General features: G+C 34.9%; 1 protein-coding gene across 2 annotated transcripts in view; it reads right to left on the reverse strand.

Annotated features, from left to right (window-relative positions):
- NKAIN2 (sodium/potassium transporting ATPase interacting 2) overlaps positions 1-20,292 on the reverse strand; it is a 519,234-nt gene that overhangs the window by 228,996 nt on the left and 269,946 nt on the right. For both annotated transcript variants that reach the window (XM_053973640.1, XM_053973639.1), the window contains exon 3: positions 15,509-15,589. In XM_053973640.1, the coding sequence (XP_053829615.1) occupies positions 15,509-15,589 (81 nt within the window). The remainder of the gene's footprint in view (positions 1-15,508; positions 15,590-20,292) is intronic.

Genomic DNA, 20,292 nt, shown 5'->3' on the forward strand with positions numbered 1-20,292 from the left:
AAATAACTGGCTTATTTGGTGAGCAGATTATATTTAATAGATTAATAAATGTTTGCTTCTTCATGTACATATTCAGATCCTCTAAGATTTCCACATCTTTTATATTCCAGTTGCATAGAAATATGAAAGCGAAAAACCAAAACAGATCTCATACTATTACTCATATGTCTATCTGTGTTTCATGATGATAAGTACAAGTACATCTTTTTCACGAAATCTAAATTAACAACATTTTGGTGAGGATGGAAATTATCTATGAATGACTTACATGGTGTCAGTTTAGACAATGAATGCTTTCATGATGCATGCTCCATAACATGATTTCCATATCAATGAAACGAAAATATTCTCTTCCATTATGAAATTGTTTTTGATGTGCAAAATTCTCGAGACATCATCCTGCTTTTAGGGATGAAACTTGGCACTTTGAGAAGCCCTTGAAGAGTCTGTGTTAGCTACTGGCCTCATTGTAGTAAATGGAATAAAAATCCCCCCATAGATTGACTTCAACCCCTGTTGAAGTCAATGATCTTGCCTGAAGTTTCTGACTTAAAAAAAAAGGGGGAAAAAAAGCTGAACAGATAATAAAAAAAAAAAAAAACTGATGAAGCAACTGTAGAGTATCAGAAAGACAGCCATTGTTTTCACAGTTTTAGAAAAGTGAATTAGTAATTGATCTTGAGGTTCTGTAACAAAAGTTTTAATCCATCAATCCCTGTGCACGTATGAAATAATAAAATAAATATGAGTTATCAAGAGCAATTCTTCCTAAAATCACTGTCCTTCTTTTGTGACAGGTGATTTGGATGTGGTGGTTTTGGAGAGGCAGAACAGTAGATAGGACCTAATTTATTCCATCTTATGATGCTGGGCTGTGTGATGTCCCTTATATACAAAGAAATTGCATAGCGCATGTAAATCACAAGAGCAACTTCCACAGCTGGTTTAAAAACTGTTCACAAAAAAGAATTCATCAATGTTTGGGTGTTAAGCTGAGAACAGGTTTGAAGAGGAAGATGGGTGTCCACTCTGTATTCAACTCATTTTTTCAGTAATTATTGGATGATAGGATTTAACGCAGAAAAAGGATAGCAAATGCTGCAGAGGGCAGATCTCACCAAACTGAACAACAACAAGGTGAATTAAATAAAGAAAAGAAGAAAGTGCTTCTGGTAGGCAGGAGAAATCAGACAGAATGGGAGCAAGTAACATTTGGCAAGGCAGTAAAATATGGCAGAGAGCTGCAGGAGATTGTAGTAGTGACTCAGAAATCAAAGCCAACACTGTAGCATTGGGCAAAATCATGAAAATCTCATTCAGTAACACTTAATGGAAGTTTTATAATAAAATACTAAAGGTCCTATAGGTCAGTGTTACTTGGTGCTGGGGAAGCCTTAACTGAAATAGCTTTTTTTTTTTAAATACTCCATGCTAAAAAGACTGCAGAGTATATGGAAATAATACAGAGGACTACAATAAGAATAAAATACATAGAAAATATGAGTAATAAGAAAATGTGAAAAAAAATCCACCTTGTCAAAAGCAGTGAAGAAAAATGAAGAATCAACATAATAAATATGTTTTATCACGTAAATGGTAAAACAAAGGGAATGTTTGTCCTGCTTATTAAGAAAAAGTCCCAGATAATCAGTAAAATTGTTTTTGTTGGATACTAGAAAGAACTACACACATGCAAAACCAGGTTACATGGTAATGATACACATTACTATGTAATGTACACATTAATTTTATTAGTTTATAAGAAATCACTTAGCTAACCAAGTGTTAAAGAAAGGTCAAATTATAAATTTCTATGTCCAAGAAATATTTCAAATATTATAAGCAGATATCTTCAATCTTCATGTTTCTGTAATTCTATTTTTGGGCAATTTAATATCACCTTAATAGAGAAGAAAAAGAGACAGGACATTTTGGGCAGATAGATGTTTTTTTCAAAACTTAGGAACAACAAATTAATATGTAATTTGGTTATCTGTTTTTTTTTTTTTTTTTTTCTTTTTCATTCTAATGATAAAGTAAATAATCTCAAAGGAGTTTATACTTAACATAGTTCCATATAACTTTCCATGTATAAAATACAGGAGTTCTAAATTTCTGCACTTTGATATTAATTAAAAAAAAAAGTAAAATAAAATATTTATTCACTCAAGGACTTACATATTCAAAAGTTTACCTCTTTCTCCTTTTTACCTGATCTAATATGTACCATGTAGCCCATCACAAAGGAAATACTACAGAAAAGAAACAGACATTAATAAAAATTTAGTCTTAAATTTTTCAGTATGCTGAATATATGCCTCTTCCTCATATTGGGAATCTTCATATCAGATCTTGTTCTTTGAATTTTCATGCAGTCTTTCAATTTGTCTTGTTATGTGTTTTCTATAGTCCAATCAATACAGAGCCACAAATTCTTGACACTGCTCTTTGCTTTGAAGTATGTACTTTACTTCATTTGCCTTTTCTAAGGATTTCTGGGTTTGAAATTCAGCTATTCCATGTTCTGAGTTGAAAGTTTATTATCCATATGCATGTCAGTATGATGTTTTCTATTAGGTTTTCAAAACTGACTCCCACTGTTTCATGGGTATGGTAGGCAGGTTTTTAATTTATTTAAAGTGTGGCATCACTGCCTTACTCTGAAACAAAATTATAATCAATGAAGGAGTTGAATCAAATAAACTATGTAATTCTAACTGAAAACAAGAAGCACTTTTTCAGTATGTCTATAAATGAAATCTCCACCATTGCCATTCTTTCTCCTTTTCTTGAAGGCAAATCAATAAATGCAGGATTTTCAAGAAAGGATAAGGATTTTTTTTGCCACAACTCAAGCCTAATTTTCAGAAATTTCTAACAGACCAAACAAATTTCTATTTAAATGAAATTTAGGCTCCATGCCACCAAATTTTTAAATATATTAGGAGCTCATTGTAAAGGAAGGTATCCTGTTAGTGCCTAAGTACCATGAATTCAGCAGGTGATAAGCACTTAGGGTTGGATTCAGCTCATTTAACTTCAACTGCCTCCAAGTCAGGTATCTCCTCTGAGCTATGTTGGCAGTCTAGGCAGAGAAATAGGGATCTCCAAGGATGTTTCAGCCCAGCACCACCTGCACCAGGCTGGTATCCAGGAAAATAGGGGAAATGTAAAAAGAAGGAGTAAGAGAGAGTGAAGGATTATACATGGGAAAGGGGCATGTCCTATGGGTATGGGAGGTTAGCAAGACACCAGGACATGTCCTGCTGACAAGGAAGATTATTTGAGTATTTGAAAATAATTTTTAGACTTAGGATTATCAAAGATCTAAGTTATATGTGAAACAACACTCATTACCAATTTGCCACAAGTCCTCTTAGTATTTTGCACTGCCTCTATGAGATGGTACTTGACACTTACCAACTTTGAAAGCATGAATCTTTATGAAAGGAAACAAAGGAGTACTGTCTTATAGAGCACACAGAGATATCAGTGTAAAAAAAAGATATTATTTTTATAAATTCTTTTTAATGGAGACATTACTGTGTTAATGAAAAAATGAAAATATTGCCTAAAGCTAAATAAAATGTGTACAGGAATCAAAGAAATTTCCCATGTAAGCTTTTTCAATAAACTTTAGTCTTCAGTGATTTTTCATATAGCAGCAACTTTTCTCTGCAGAATCTATCATTAATGCTACATGCTGTGACACAGACAAACATCCTTTAATGGCAAGTTAAAGAATGAGTGCTATACTCATCTTCACTTTGAGACCAGAATGAGAATAAATGTTATTATCTCCCGGAGATGTTTTGCCAGAAATTTAACATCAAAATTAAATCTCCAGTCTGCTACAAGCTCCTGCTTTCAGTATGCAGACAGAGACATTTCTTGAAGTAATTCCTATTACATTTGATTTGTACTTTACACTATTTCCAAGTGTGAAAACCCAAGAGTCTGGCAATTATCATTATATTCTCATTCCTGTAGTAGGTTGTATATGCTAATGAAGAGAAAAAAACCATAATTATATAGTATCATAGTCTGTTGTTACTGAGCTCTCCTGTAGCCTCTTCTTCCAAACAGCTGTCTGAACTCATGACTTTTTCCTTTATTAAAAATTAAAACCACAGAATTCAGGAAGGAAAACACAACTGCCAGAGGTTGTAGCTTTAGGAAACATCTCATGCTTTTAACCCCGTCATTTTCTGTCAACCATGAGAAATGCACATTTAGAAGCTGCAAAGATTTCTAATTCTGTGCAAAGTATGCCACGCTGAATATCCTTGTGCTGAGCTGGATGTAGTTTTGTGATTGAAATACTTTAAAGGAAGCGGAAAACACTGATGTAATATGTATGTATGTATGTATGTATGTATAAGTCTGTTCTTCAATAAAAGTGAGTGGTTAATTCTCTAGGTTTAAGAAGAAGCTTTCCAGTGGAGGAACGTCTCAGTATTGCTCTTGGCATTGGTTCTTACATGGCCATTTGAACACCTAGGATTATGTACAATTGCGTAGATGATAATCACGGATAAGCTTTGCACAACCCTCAGTATCAATTTTTACATAATTCTTATGTGAATACTTGTGCAAGTAGTTTTTATACCGTATATTACTTTGATTATATCAGCAATATATTCAACAATGTTTCATTACAATTTCTATTATTATGCGATACACAGTATGACATAAACTTCATATTGGCATTCCAATGAGGAAAAAATATGTCTTTAAGTCACACTTTAAGAAAATATGTTCCAACTGCTTAACTTCTCTACCTAATGCAAATCAATCTCCACCATTGCAGCTGCAGGACAAATGTCTTGTGATTTAGGAGCATTTGTGGGACACTTTTAATCAAGTGCATTTGGTTACAATGGGCAATCAAGAGAACAACAGTCAGTGTGTTCTGTAAATGATGGTTAAGAGAAATACTTAAATGAACTCAAATACAGTGTTTCCCTGTGCTCCCAAATAAAAAACACCCCTGGCCAGTTTAGCCAAATTAAGATAGAATACCTCCGGATGTGCTAAGCGTCAGAGGAATGTGCCAGAGGTGAGCAAAGGCAAGATAAAAAGTGATCAGTTTTAATAAGCTGACAGAGGAAAAAGAGAGAAGTGACAAGTATAAAATTGCCAAGAAAAGAGAGAGAGGATGTGCTCCGTGCATCTGATTGGAAGTCACAGAAAGATGCCTTCTATGAGGCTGTCCTATGAAAGGAGAGCCCTTCACTTTTATTATATGATAAAAAGCTTGACAAATCTAACCCCTTTAATTTTGTCACTTGAGTAGTGAGGTATATCTCAAATTATCCATAGATGAGGTGCTTTAGATATTTTTTAACACTCTGATCTTATTCTCCTTCTGCATTGCAAACAGCAGCTTTTCTGTAAAAGGATTCATTGGCAGTTTAAAGATACCAGTGAGATACTTCGACACAGCACATTACTGATCACCTCATTATTGCTGAATTACCCACCTGTTGTAGGGGGGAAGAAAAATTGCTTGAGTTATACTGTGGCCCGCTGAAGAACAGGCTCTTAGTGTGAAACCCACAATAAACCACACTGTAGTTCAATTCCTAAGGTTACTCAATCTATCAAATGCTACCCTCAAAATAGGGAATCCAATTCCTAAACAAACAGGTATTTGTGGTAGTCTGATAGGAGGGATGTGGCACCATACTACAGCACTCCTGAACAGATAGGATGCCCCTTAAATTACTGTAATTGAAGTAGCAGCAGCAAGTTTTGAAAACAACACTAGAGTAAATTTATCCTCTGGGGATAAATTCACTAAGGTAATCATTGACTTTAATGGGTTATTAGGAAAGGACATCAAATATTTTTCATATATAGTGCTTCATTCTGAGCGTACAGAATCAACAAAATAAAACCAATTGTAAGTGTGCTGTCAACTGCAGGGTGACAGCACTGAAGTCAATAGGAGAGAATATTTTTCTGTTTATTACAGACAATTATCAAAAAATCATCAGCTAATCCTACACTGTTATTGAAGTAGACATTAGTTAATTCACTTCTCCATATACCACAGATCACTGCCTTTCAGAATCAGTTTTGGAGGCATTTTTTCATGGGAATGAGAAAGGAAGAAAATGACATGAAAAAAGATTACTAATATTTAAAATATTTCTACAGTTTTATAAGAGGAAAAATTAATTTTTGTTTTGTCTTGAATAGCTACATTCCAACATGCTTCTTGAAATTTGAAATACCTGTTTAAATGTTCAAGGAAATTTATCTAGTGAGTATAAATTCTCTCATGGTGCAGAAAGCGTGGCATGGCTCTGTGACTAGGGTAGACATTCACTTTGAAATATCTGTGTCAGTTTAAACACATTACTGTCTCCTTAGATTTCTAGTAGCGCCAAATTTTATGTGGCTGCTCGAAGTGCCTTAATGCACACCTGTATTTTCAGCCCAGAGACAGACCATGAGTGCTCAAGTGGCAGGACCATGGGAGTGGGGGCCTCCAGCAGAAGGGCATCTGCAAATATAGAGTGCTATAAGATGATGAACTGCTGTAAGAGGTGATTAGCCACCATAGCCATTTTCAGTGCATGGCCTGTGAGCCCGTTGCTACCATTGCAGTGGTGAGAAAGGAGTATGGGGTTTCTATATTAAACAGGATCAAAAACGGAGAGTACTTCACAGCTCACACTGCTTTCCCAGGTTCAATAAATGCTTATCCATATGTAAAAAGATGCTGAAGGCAATACAGAATTTCATTTTCCTATTGGATTAACACAGGCTTAATTTTTAGTGACGTAAGGATTAGAATGGCTTCCTTTAGAAATTCCAAATAACACAAAGCAGAAAATGCATGGGTTTAGTGCTGCCTTGAAGTTTTTGGTAGAACCCTGGTTCACAAGATGGACTTTATTTGATAGATTCTAATTAGAAGGTCAATTATATACTTATATTTAGAGGAAGAGTAGATGTGGGGAAAGCATATTCTAGCCATTGCATATTCAGAACAAAATATTTTGAACAAAAAAATTGTTAGTGTCTATGTTAAAGTATTGCACTTGTACCCCAAAAGAATAAATAATGTCACAAGGCTGACACCATGAGAAAGTGAAAATTAAAAAGCAGAGCATATTTTGGTATGTTTTTATACTTTCACAAAAGATGAGTGGTTGCTCTGGCAGACTCCCCTGCTTTCAAGTATGGTAAATCCCCTTCAGCCCTTGTCCACAGCTGACTCATATAGCCATAGTAAAAGTACTGTGTGTGAGAAGCATGGACAATGCTCAGACAAGCTGTCACAGCAAACATGCATTCTGCAGTTGTGATCTTCTGAGCATCTGCCTGACTAGAAATAAATTTAGCTTCTGATCTTCAATTTTAAGCAAAATCTACAGGTTTTCCCCCAGTGCCTTGAACAACTCGTGAAGTGCTAGCAATGGTGCACTGCAGCATACAGAAGTGTTTTCCTCACCAAAGTGGCCATAAAATGCTGTAAGAGTAGGGCTTTGTGTCACTCAACTATCAATCCTCACAGAGATGAGAAACATGGGGAAAAATAGGACAAGAAAGTTGTGAAAATCCAGACTTCATTAAGAATTCCAAAGATATAACACTGTTTTGGATTCTCACAGCAATCAAAAATGGAAACCAGTTTTTTGGTTTCCATCTCCCATTCTCAGAGAATCACATAGTAAGAGTATGCACCACTTAGGATAAGTGGTATTTTATAATTACTTATATTATGTATGTCTAGGGCTCACAGTATAATGGCACCCTGATATCAAAATGGGGCCACTAGATGGTACTGCAATATAATTAATAAATATTAAAAAGTAATCTCATAAATATATATTTGGATTTTTTCTGCAATGTCTTGGCTGTAACATTTGAAAGACTTGCAGAAATATTCATGGCACTGCCTTTAGAGATATAGGAAAGCCTTCATGTAACTATAATATATGCAGCTTTAAGGTACATGCTAAAGTGCATGCTTACCAATCTTAACAGCATAACTAAAGTACTCAATATAGATGTAAACACACACATAAGTAAACCATCATGTGGAAGTATCATCTAACCAGTCACTACATTTATTTTTATGTGTTCCGATATTCAGTGCAAAACTACTGAATTGTGAGAAAAATGAGCATATATAAATCAACAGGAAGATGTATATTTATTCATAAACTCAATGTAAAATATGTACCAGGATTTTAAAAGATAAAACTGTTACAATTAGCAAAATATATAAAATCATATTTCATATTTTTCTATACTTTGAATGATTTGCTATCACAATTTACTTCACCATTAAAAAGATGAAAAATTCCACTTTTATCTAAATGCATTTCACCATATGCTATGTCTACAGTATTAAACAGATTACATTTTATAATCAGTTATTTTCCAGCTGGTAAAGATCTTGAGGTTTAAAAATTGCTGCAGAACTAAATTTTCTGAAACTATAAGCATGCTTAATAGTATCTACCCATGAAACTACCCCCTGAATAACCTAACACTGCTGGTTGCCAGCACTATTTTCAATTTTCATCTGTTAGATATATGATCAAGCATGTCAAATGTGCCCTAAGTAATAGAAGTGAAAAAATAAAGTCATTTACTTAAAACATTCTGATAGCTATTTATCTGAAAACCCTGGTCAGATTTATTGCTCAAAGGCATTTACCTACAAAGTTAACCAGATGCTTTGAGTTGAAAACTAATTTAATTTCTCTGTTATCTTAACAGGACATCTGTTAAAACAACATCCAAGGAAGGTAATATGTTCAAAATTAACCATCCCGCAGATTGTTTTATTAGAGTATGTATGACATTGACATTTAACTGCTAATGACCACTGCTTTACAAAAATAGCAAATGTGGAATCAAAGCAGTATAATGATTATACCAATGGACACAAAGTAATGTAGAATGAATGCATAAGTTCAATCTTTTTTGCCAAGTTCATTGCTTTGTTACAACTGGGTTATGCTGAAGATGAACTATCCATTTCTTTTGTTTAGTTCTTTCCTCAGCTTCATCTATGTATGGAGCCCTCCCTATAAAATCAGAGCATATTAGCTGCATAGTGTTCAGCACTCATAGCCAGCATGTTTTTTAAGCAGCATGAGTGACAAGCTATGCAAATCATATCCTGAAGTAATTTGCATTATTGCAGTTAATTTGCATATGGGTATAAACTGGATTTCAGCGCAACTAGGTATCAATTCAAGCAGCGGTATATGAAAGTCAGACACATAGGTAGATGTGTGCTTGCCAAGGTTGGGATATTCAAATGGAAAAGTACTACTTACTACAAGGCGTCTATTTCTGGCTGGTCCTTATAATTTTGTGCAATAAGATGGTAGGGACAAGTGGGAACACTTGGAGGAAAAATAGGCTCCATATATCCTCCCACCCTTTCCATTTATTTCCACCAGCAATGCAGGACTGGTGCTAATTTGTTGACAGGAGGTGCTATGACCATTGCTGCCTCTTCCTCTTCTCATTAGAGTAACCCAATGGAAAAGGAAAAGAGAAAGAATGGGCTGCTCTACAGCCACTAAAAGTCACCTATATCTGTCTAGTCCTGGACTAACATCTCAGATCAACAAGGGAAAGGAGGATTTCTCAGTGATGAGAAGTTGCTAATGGATGAGCATCATTTGTAGGTGGATTTCTAAACAGCTCATTTCTTCCTTGAGGTGATTTGCATCAGCTGCTCTCCCATAGTGCAGGTTGCTTGCTGGGTCTGGCTGGAGGCAGGAGAACTGATGTTTGTTTCCTGAAGTCCCTTCTGGCTTTACTTTACTATGAACCATGACCATGAGTATATAAACACTGACTTTAAACAGAGTGCACATTGGCAGCTGGACATGATTCCTTACGTGTGTCTTTATTCCTCTGATTTCATGATATGGAAAACAGGCCAGCTTGCACTCCAGCTACAGAGCGGGCAGTACTTGCAGATAATGAAACAGCAGCAAACTCTCTCCCTAAATCTTCATTCCTCCAGCTCTGCAGAGCTGACTCTCTCTCTAGGCATATTCCCCAACAATGCCATGATACTGTCTTCCCACTGCTCCCTAGCAGTTACCCGGGAGCCTTCACCAAGTTTTGGTTAACCCTTCTGATTACCTCAGCAGGAATAGGGAAGAGTTACATATTTGCAGCATTTTACTAGACTGCAGGGTTTATATACGAGATTTTCAGTAGCTTGTTAAATACAATATAAGGAAACTTAAATATTAGTATAAGTTGAATTGTCTTTGAACTAAAGGACTCTAATTCCTTTTGAATGTGTTACTACTTTTTCCAAACATGGACAACCTATATACATAAGATACTATATAGCTTTACATATGTGTGAAGACCCTTCATTTTTCTCCCATAGTAAAGCAAAAGTGTGAGAAGTGAACTGATTATTTATTACAAGATAATTTGTGTTTTTCTTGTGAGGTGCAACAAACTATCTGTGGTTAGAAAATAGGAAGTCAGCTACAGAAAGTACAAATGAAAACCTAAATACTCGACTTCACTTAAAAGCCTAAAGGGAGTGCTAGAAAAGGTGAAGCATGACTCTTCTCAGGGGCACACAGTGAAAGAACAAGAGGCAATGCCACAGATTGCAGCAATGGAAATTTCAGCTGCATATCAGGAGAAAAATTTTTACAATGAGAATGGTTAAGAAATAGAGAAGTTGTGAAACTTCTGTCCTTGAAGACTTGTAAAACTTGACTGGCTAAAACTCTGGGCAGCGTGATAGAACTTTTAAGTTGGTGCTGCTCTGAGCAGGAGACCGGATTAAGTGACCTTGAGAGGGCTCTTCCAGCATGAATAAGTCTGTGATTTTGTAAGTCTAAGTTATCTTATATTTCCAGTTATTTGTAGTGGGTAGGAGAGAAAGTGTTCAGAAATCTTTAATTTCCCTTAAAACTTCTGGCAGAAAACAACCTGATTACATATTTTCCTTTATGTTTGCATTTTAGTAACTACAGAAAATTCAGTTCTTTGCATTATATTTAACAATTTCAATTTTAAATAAGTGCATATTTTAAACTTATTCTTTCAAGTTCCCTCTGTTACAGTACAGGGCAATATAGGAAAAGAAGTAATATGATTTGAATGCAAATAGAAATTCTTTTTTTTTTTTTTTTTTTTTATTAAGAACAGTTGCTCAGACCTGTATAATGAATAAAGAGGAATCACAGTTTGACTACACCCAGTGATCTATGTACACAATATCACTTCTGTGCTTAGAGATCTTAGGTGCCAGAATTCTGTACTTAACCTTTCATATTCTTATTCTACACGTTTTCAGATCAGAACTGAAGTACAGGATTTGCATTCATATTGTTATTAAGCTTCTTCTGACAGCTGCAGTATATGGAGTCAGATGCAGTATGGCAGCCTCCACTGCCAAAACTTCATCTCTGAAATAGGCTATGTACAGAGATTAAAGAAAAATATACAGTTTTGACTTTATGATTAAAAGGTATATAAAAGTGAATGTAGAAGAGAACTCAATTATGCTTATTCAAGCAATCTTAATTCTAGCATTTCTTGATATCGGACTGTTTGACTTTCAAACATCTAGTTTTTGTGTAAAAAATATATAAGTACAACATAATGATTTAATATAGTAAATGTAAGGTTTTTTTCTATAAATAAGGAAGACATCAAGAATGCCATAAAAAATAGAAACTAAATCAATTTTGACAGTTAAAATGAGCTTTTCAGACATGTCCTCTTGTCATATTCACATAGTACTCTGGGACTACAGTAAAGTGATTCCGGAGTTCAGCCAGGCGACAGTGAGAGGAGAATTCTTGGATCTAGTCACACAAATAGAGTTGAATGCAAAGAGAACCAGGAGTACTGAGTTAAGGATGGGACCCTGTGCAGCAAGGGCTGCTTTGAACCCTGAGGCCCAGCTGGTCCCCCTATTCCAGCACTCCAAACCCAGCCTCTGCCTTGAGTTCCAGCAGCTGACAACGACAGAGTCTCCACTCCCACGTTTGTGATGGCATGATGGCAACCTTAGAAAAGGGTTTCTTTCAGCAAAAAGTGTTTACTCATTTCAAAACTGAAAATGGGAATATGATAGTTCTTTTCTGCTTATTTTCTGCTTGTGATATCATTAGACATCATTAAGGGAAACTTTCAAATGCTTTTAATCAAGACTGGTGTTCTTAATCACATGAGTATTTTCTGCTGTTGTTCTGAGATAGCTGAATTTATCTCCTTGTGTACTTTCCTGGGTTTAAAAAAATCATAGGAATATTACATTTTCTCAGAAATGCTTTCTATTATGTTTTCCTTTTTTTTGTTGTTTCACTAGTGTACTTCAGATGTGCCTCATTCAAGATAAGAGGTTATGCTTTTCATGTGCTACATTTGGTTAGCCACAGGCCAAAATAAATATTACCAGTCCTGACACCTTAAAGTCCTACTTACAGAGAGTATGACAGTCACCAGTAAGCAAAACAACACACAGACTAATTAAATATTTTTGTAGAATAATACTGAAAAGTAAGTCTGTGAAGTGGGTTTTCTAGGCATTTATTCACAGATCCACATAAAAATCAAGGTTAAGAGCAAGTGATTGTAGTTCCTCTTTGTTACAAATCATTCTTGCAAAGCCATAAATATTCCATCTTGCTGTGATAAAGTTTCAGCACAGATAACTGTGCCTCAAGGACAGAAAATACTTGGTGTGACACCATTTTCCACAAGATATCTATGATTGTAAAGGTATATAATGCAAACAGATTTACATGGATGTTCACAAATAGTCCTTGAATCTCCTCAGTCTCTTTAGAGATGCTTATCTCATTGTTCTGGAAATTTCTTAGTCTTTACAGACCTGTTTCAGTACAATAAGGAGATGCTGTAAAAATGTCATGACCTCCACCCCCACAAGCAAAATAAGTATATTAACAATTGAAATATGTCCTCTCCATTTTCTCAGCAGGTGATAATGTACACATCTTATTCTATGTGTACAATTGTTGTACACATAGACAACAACAATTGTTGTACACATAGAATAAGAGTTTTCTTAAAACTTTGGAAAAAAACCCTGCCTTATTTTTATTTTATTTTGTAGCATGCTATAAATAATACATATAAAATAAATGATACAAGTCAGAACTATTATTAGGATGTAATTTTATCCTATCAATTCTTAAAGCCATGTTGCACAGGATCCTCTCTCATGGTTTACAGCCTCAAAGGCATCCTTCTGGTACTTGCCTAAAGATTGTTTTTTATTCTCTAGTTCAGACCCAGAGCTTTTCTCAAGGTTCTACATGCCATTTCAAACAAAGAAAATACCCAGGTTTATCACCACAGGTTTAAAATTGCAGTTATTCCCAGATGAAAATACAAATAATAAAAAAGATTCAGTGCAAGATTTATGAATATACCTGGGAAACATTACACTTGAAATTATCTATTCTGTAAGATACCTACATGTGTAAAACAGCCAAAGCCTCTGAAGGATCTAGAATGGGGGGGGTACATGATATCAACCTGAACAGTTGGGTATCTTTGCATTAGATGTATATTTCCAAGCACTAGATCTTCTAGAATATTTCCCATGTGGGGAAGTCTTGACGTAGCATTTGAGTTGGAAAGGGGAGGAGAATGATGCCCCACATGTGAATTAGATCTTTTGTAGATAATGAGTTGATCTCTACCATTTTTTAAAATCCATTTTTCTCTAACTTTTCCTTTTCTCCCTCTCTTTTCCAACTCTGGTGCTCTAAAAGCCAATTGAAGTGGAAAGAATATACTTTACTGGGTATTTCAAGGCAGATCATATCACTGGAGCAAATAATACCTCTAGAGACCAAATAAAAATTAAACTGCATTCAAATATAGACCTGAATCCTATGGCTGTTTGGGAAACATTCTAGATGATGATTTATATACTTCAGAAAAAAATAATTTCAAGGTTTAGGTACCGCTGTGGCCCATTTTATTTCCAAGTAGCACTTACTAGTGTTATTACACTGTTTTTATACTGACTGCTCAAACAGCTATTTCTCCTTTCTCCATTTTTCCCACCCCCATTCACTTCCCAAGGCAAGATAAGCATCCCAACATTTACAAGTTTAAGAATGCAGGTGGCTGAAACAAGCAGGTGGAAAGAGGGTGGATTGAGTTGAGAATAATTGTACAACAGGTGCTGGGTTTGCTATATATCTTAGTTCTCCTGGCAACAAAGAAATAATTTTGACCAAATAAAAGATAATATATGCAAGTTCTTTTATTTGCTATGTTTTTGCCAAGCTTTAAATGAGATTTGGCCTGTCTGAAAGTATAAAACCAGGAAAGGGTAATGTTTTACCTGCAGAAAATTACTTTACACCCTCAGGAAATGAAATTCTGATCCTTTTGAAGTCAGCATCTTTGAAGAAACAGAATACATGGGGATGAAATACCTTGTCTCTAGTAGTTTTTGTATTTCAGGGGTGATTTGAAAGAAGCAACATGCAAGGAAGTATCTTTGCCTCATTTATTCTTCTTATAATTGTGTTTAACCTTCTGCATAAAAAGGTATCAGTAACTCACAAAGGATCAGAGGATTACATCTGTAACTTACAGTTGGGCTAAACTCCCTATAATAAGGTAAAAAAAATTAAAATCTGAGTCAAGAAGACAATGTGATGTATTTGACACAAGGGATTCTCCTTGGTGGTCACTTCACAGCACTGTGAGCATAATTCAGCAATAACTAGACTCTATATAATAGAGTCTAATACTGAATACTCTAATAACTGAAGCATATTACCCTAAAAAATTGTTGCCACTGCTAATCTTTTATCACACCAATTGCCAGCTTTCTGGGAACACCTTGGAAAGTAGGAATGTTGGTATGAGGCCATTACCAACTGCCACTTTATGCATTATCACACTGTCAATAAAACTCTACAAATATGTCATTTTTAGGAAAATATATATTTCCTATAGATTTTTACTATGTATAAGTGTTCAAGGAAAAATTCCTACCAGAAGCATAAACTTAAAAAAACACTGACGATGCCAAATGGCAATCTGTTCTGGCACCTCAGTTTACACCTTAATTTAATGAAAGATCCCTTGTTTTACAACTATTATACTATTATCCCTGAAAGAAATCCAGTTAAGTAACAACAAGCTAAAAGGTACAATAAATATTTGTTTGCCCTTGAGATGGCAATGTTTTATATTCATGATATCATTAGTTAATGTCTCTCACGTGGGTGGAATTTGCATTGCAGGGCTACTGAGGGGGACAAAAAGAGGTAATTTTCTTTTAAAGAATATGTACAATTATTGTTTCGGGCATCAGAATGTATACACTCATTACTGTCTGGTTTAAAAGTTTCTAACATACCCGCAATATTCCAAATTTACATCATACTATGACATTCATTTAGGTAACACTAAAAGAATGAGTAAAACAGAGCACAGCCTGGGACATGTTAACAAAGAGTTGATAGCTTAAATGTATCCTGTGGTAAATTACCTTTGAAAGGTCTCCAGCCTCCAAATAGAAGCAGATAACAAACACGTTCCATGTAACCCAAAGGACCAGCCAGACAGCATACTGTAGGGAGGAAGAGAGAAACATGGAATTAACAATTTCACTCTCAACTGAGCTAAATTTAGTTCATTAGCTCAATCCAAGACAAAACCAGATTATAAGTATGGTGCCTATGAATAAAAATGCTACACATAAGAGAGAATTACAAATACATTCTTCACTTTCCCTGACACAGTATCTAGTGACGTAGTGAGTACTCAGTCACAGCAGAAAACCCGCATCTCAGGAAACACTTGATAAATCTGACATTTTAATTGAGACTAATCTGTATCTCTCTTTGTTCAAATGGGTAATGCTACAATAGAGAGGTGTGTAATATGAATTATATTAGCTATTATTAATAGTTATTATATAATTGTTTTAATTATATTAGAAGTGCAGAACTGATCATTCAACTATAACTTACTAAATAACAGCCTAATTGAAGTAGCCCTGGATTTTTTCAACACTTCAGATTTAGTCACAAGAAACCAAGCATATATAGCCTAAAGAAAATCTGTCTGTCTATCTATCTATCTATCTATCTATCTATCTATCTATCAAATTTTTTTGCAATATTTATACAAAATATGAAAGAATTTTGTGACCATTCAAAGCAAGGTTCAAAATTATTCAACACCTTCAGGAGGCAGACTGCGTTTTAAATTGCCACTTTCTTTGGGGTTTTAATTTATTTTTTTTTTTTTTTTTGTCTCAGAACGTATAGGAGAAGCATTCATATTTAAGCAATATCTGTTCATTGGGAGTTGACAAATGTCTTATTCATGTATCTGATGTGAGTAATGGAATACATTTTTTTCTCTCCTTCTGTCCATTATTCTGCTTCTGTTTTGTATTCATAAGACTATATGTGCTAGGACTGGAAAGTACATTCCCCTGCTGTAAAGCTGGAGGATCCTATACAATAAAGTTTGACCTGCTGTTACTACTCTTATCTGATGTCTGTATTTAAGAACTTTCTTTGACAAATTATTCCATCACCTAATAAACTTCAGGATCATCAAATGTTTTTCTGATAGATAGCCATCCTCTAGCCCACAATTCAATTCTGCATGTCTGTTTATTTCATTCCACAAGGCCTTGCATACATTTGCAATATGACAGCGATAGGACACCATTCCCTTCCTGCTATAGCTGAGAGCTGCTTTCTCCTCTTATATCACCACCCCACTTCTCACAAGTATTTACAGACTTACTCTTCAAAGTCTTGTAGCCTTTTTTCCAAACCATACTGATTACATTTTAATAGCTTCTTTTCAAAATCAGGAAGCACTATTTTCTGCACACCTCCAAGTGTTCACATTCTGAATAAGCAGACTATATTTTGGACTGTATACTATCCATTCCATACAAAAAAAAATACATGACAAACTATTGTTTGTCATGAATGACAATCTCTTTCTCTTCTTTCAGTAACAACATATGCAGGATTCTTCTTGCATTTCTCCTGCAAGTGATGTTCTGCATTGCACTGTCCATTATTCAACATGCCATTTTCAATCTAATCTACTAGCTATTGTGAAAATAAAACAATTCTGCCATATCCCAGGATTTAAAATGAGACTATATCCAATATTACCAAAATTTAGACCTGTTCAAATTTCTTATTTTTATAGATAGCAAAATAATTTCCAGCCAGCCTAGCAAATAGTTGGACCATATTCAGATTTTTAAAAGTTATGATAAAAATAGCTTTGATTTAATGGAAGCTAACACAGCTATAAATGCTTGAATTGCTTTATACAGAAGTAATTTCAAGTAATTTAAAGCATACAGATTACATATACTTTATAGGTCAGCTCTTTCTGGTCACAGATGACAGATTTATTTAGGTCAGGAGAACTCTCTGGAGGTCACCTGGTCCAATCTCTGCTCAAAGCACAACCAGCATGGCACAAGTTTTGCAGGGATTTATCCAGTTGAGGTCAGAATATCTCCAGAGATGACCCAGCTAATCCACATCCACACTTTGAATGCAGGCTGCTAATAAAACTTTGGAAAATAGGAACTTAGTTCAGCTGCAGAATCTTAACAAATTCAATTTTTTTAAACAAAACTTCAAGATATTAAACATATTAAGTATTTCATTTTTGTGTAGCTTTCTCAGAGTACACCCCCCTTCACATGTAGCATGAAGCTTTATAATTACAAAAAAGAGAAGAAAACAGCAATTTAGATTCAGTACCATTAATTTGGCTTTGTTAACCAACTTTCCAGCATTTTAACGTGTTGGTTTTTGCCAATTATTGTAATTCTGTAATTCTGATGTAGAAAATAAAAACATTCCTTCTGACACATGAAGATAACTGGATTTCTTATAATGAAAATTCTAAATACTGCATTTAGGCTGGTTTCTCAAAGATATGAAATGTGCAATTTCTGTTCCCTTGAAAAATTTTTTGTGCTCCAGAAAAATTTTAATTTTTTTTTTTTTAATTGGACAAAATAATACAAGAAGATTCGAAGATACTTTATCCACAAAAGTTTCAGGAAAATGGATGTACAAATAGGAATAGACACTATTAAGTCCTTATACAGAGAAAGGCTTACAAGATCATCATTTATCAGTCAACATGAAAGGGGAAAAATATGGGAGAGAGGCACTGGAAACCAGGTTTCATTAGGTCAGCTGTTCATAGCACAACATGTCCCATTGGATGTAAGCAACAGCAATTAAAAGCTCAACGTGCATAGGACATTCAATAGAACACACCAAGGAGCTTTGGAACTGCTTGTGCCAGCAGAGAATCTTATTATGTGAAAAAACAAAACTTTTCTTTTTTACTGCCTAGTTTAGCACCAAAAAACTGACACATTTATCTGCCGTTTAGATACACTCATTTAACAAGAATCTCTTGTTATTGGACTATAAAGCTAAAAATGTCTTTTAAAAGTACGTTTTAAACTTCTTTCTTTTGAAATGCTGTATTAAGTGCTTGTTGCCTGAATTTGGTGGATAAACAGTGAGTTTAGTTGCCTTGAAATAAAAGGATGTTTCTGCTTCCCATTGCTTCTTATTTCAGAGGCTTCAGATGTATCTCATCTCTTATCTCTGCATCACATGTAGTCATAAATGCCTCTTATTTTCTATGTGCTTCAGCAAATTGTTGAAAAAATTCAGCACTGAAGGTCTGTGACAGTGAACAAATCCTTCTGACACTCTCCATTATATGTATCTAATTAGAAACACATTTTATGAGAGTTCTTCAAAGGGCTATAGCTGTATTTTTTTCTCATATGTGGGAGTTCAAGACAGCTGCATTATCTGACAGAAGCCATCACAATGTTACAGCAATCACATAACAGCAAGACAAGAACTTTGATGAATACACACTTGACCAAGCAGGAGATACTAAGAAGGGGCACAGCAGTGACAATGATGCTTATTATTTTTATGGAGATCCACACTGGAAAGGGGTATAACTAGAAGGTTAGGACTGAAGCCTTGAATTGTAAACATGAATTTATAACCCTCCACAAAGAATTTTGAGAAGAATTAGGTATTTCATGATTTATTGATACTGTGTAGTTACATTCACTATGAACCATCAAAAATTAATATAGGATGTATTTTTTTCTTGGGGAATGGAAAACTGAGATATTAAAATACCTGTACCAGTACTGAGAACCTATACATTTCTCTTCACACTTCTGTCAAAGTTGCACTAACAGGGAAACTGGAGGTCAAACAAATTAAATCACTTCACTTAACACCTAAGCCAAATGGAAAAATGATCACAAGGGCACAAAAAGCAAAGGTTCAGGTAGGCCACTGCCTTTGATATAAACATGGTCAGCAGAGCTCACATCTAATACTCTCGTCACACTTTGCCTGAAGGAGAAATATGTCCCATACCTTTCAAGCATAAATAGTCAGGAACTCTGATAGATATGAGTATTTTAAATTAAAGAATTATTTTTTTCCAAAGAACTTTACATGGCATTTCTATTGCTTCCAAATTCTTTTCTGATATGTGAATCAGTTACAAACATATTTGTCTGGGGGATACAAGGGCTGAGACCTACATTGTGGAATTCAAAGCAATTGAATTGTTCTTGTCATTAATGGTTTGCTATTTATTTTATTTTTAGAAATCTACACAATTTTAGTTTCAGATTCTTCCAAATCTGAAAATATTCCCCAAGATCCTGCTGCATTCAGGGAAAAGAAACTGAAGGAATTTCTAAAATCATAATTACTACATTTATCACAGTAATTAAACATGTGATTATTTATGCTATCTGGACAACAGTACTTGAGTTGTTCAAAGATTGCCTAGAGTCCAGCATGTCTGGGAAGAGCATCTCTTTCCAGTAATGCAGCAAGAACTGTCCACAATATAGTTATATTTGTTTCTGAAGTTATTTTCCCCTAATTTCCCCAGTCTATGAAGGTATATCACTTAGAAATACAATTTTCAAACTTATCTCTTTCCCATTAAATATGATAAAAAGTGAAATTCTGAATACTTGGCATCATTGTTCTATCTGTGCCTCTTGTTTCCATAAGGCTGGAACTGATAGCATCACCTAGCTTCCCCTGTGAGAAGTCCATCTGAAGCAGAAAGGACATCAGTCTACAGTGGGACTTCACGTGGCCACTTAGTAGGCACCATCTCTGCTTTCATCTACTCTGTGCATTTTGCTGTTTCCTTCCTATTCCCATTGCTTGAGGCTTTTCCTGGAGAGCTGATGAGGATATGGGC

Source organism: Vidua macroura, chromosome 3, assembly GCF_024509145.1.
Source record: "Vidua macroura isolate BioBank_ID:100142 chromosome 3, ASM2450914v1, whole genome shotgun sequence".
In the NCBI taxonomy this organism is placed as follows: domain Eukaryota; kingdom Metazoa; phylum Chordata; class Aves; order Passeriformes; family Viduidae; genus Vidua; species Vidua macroura.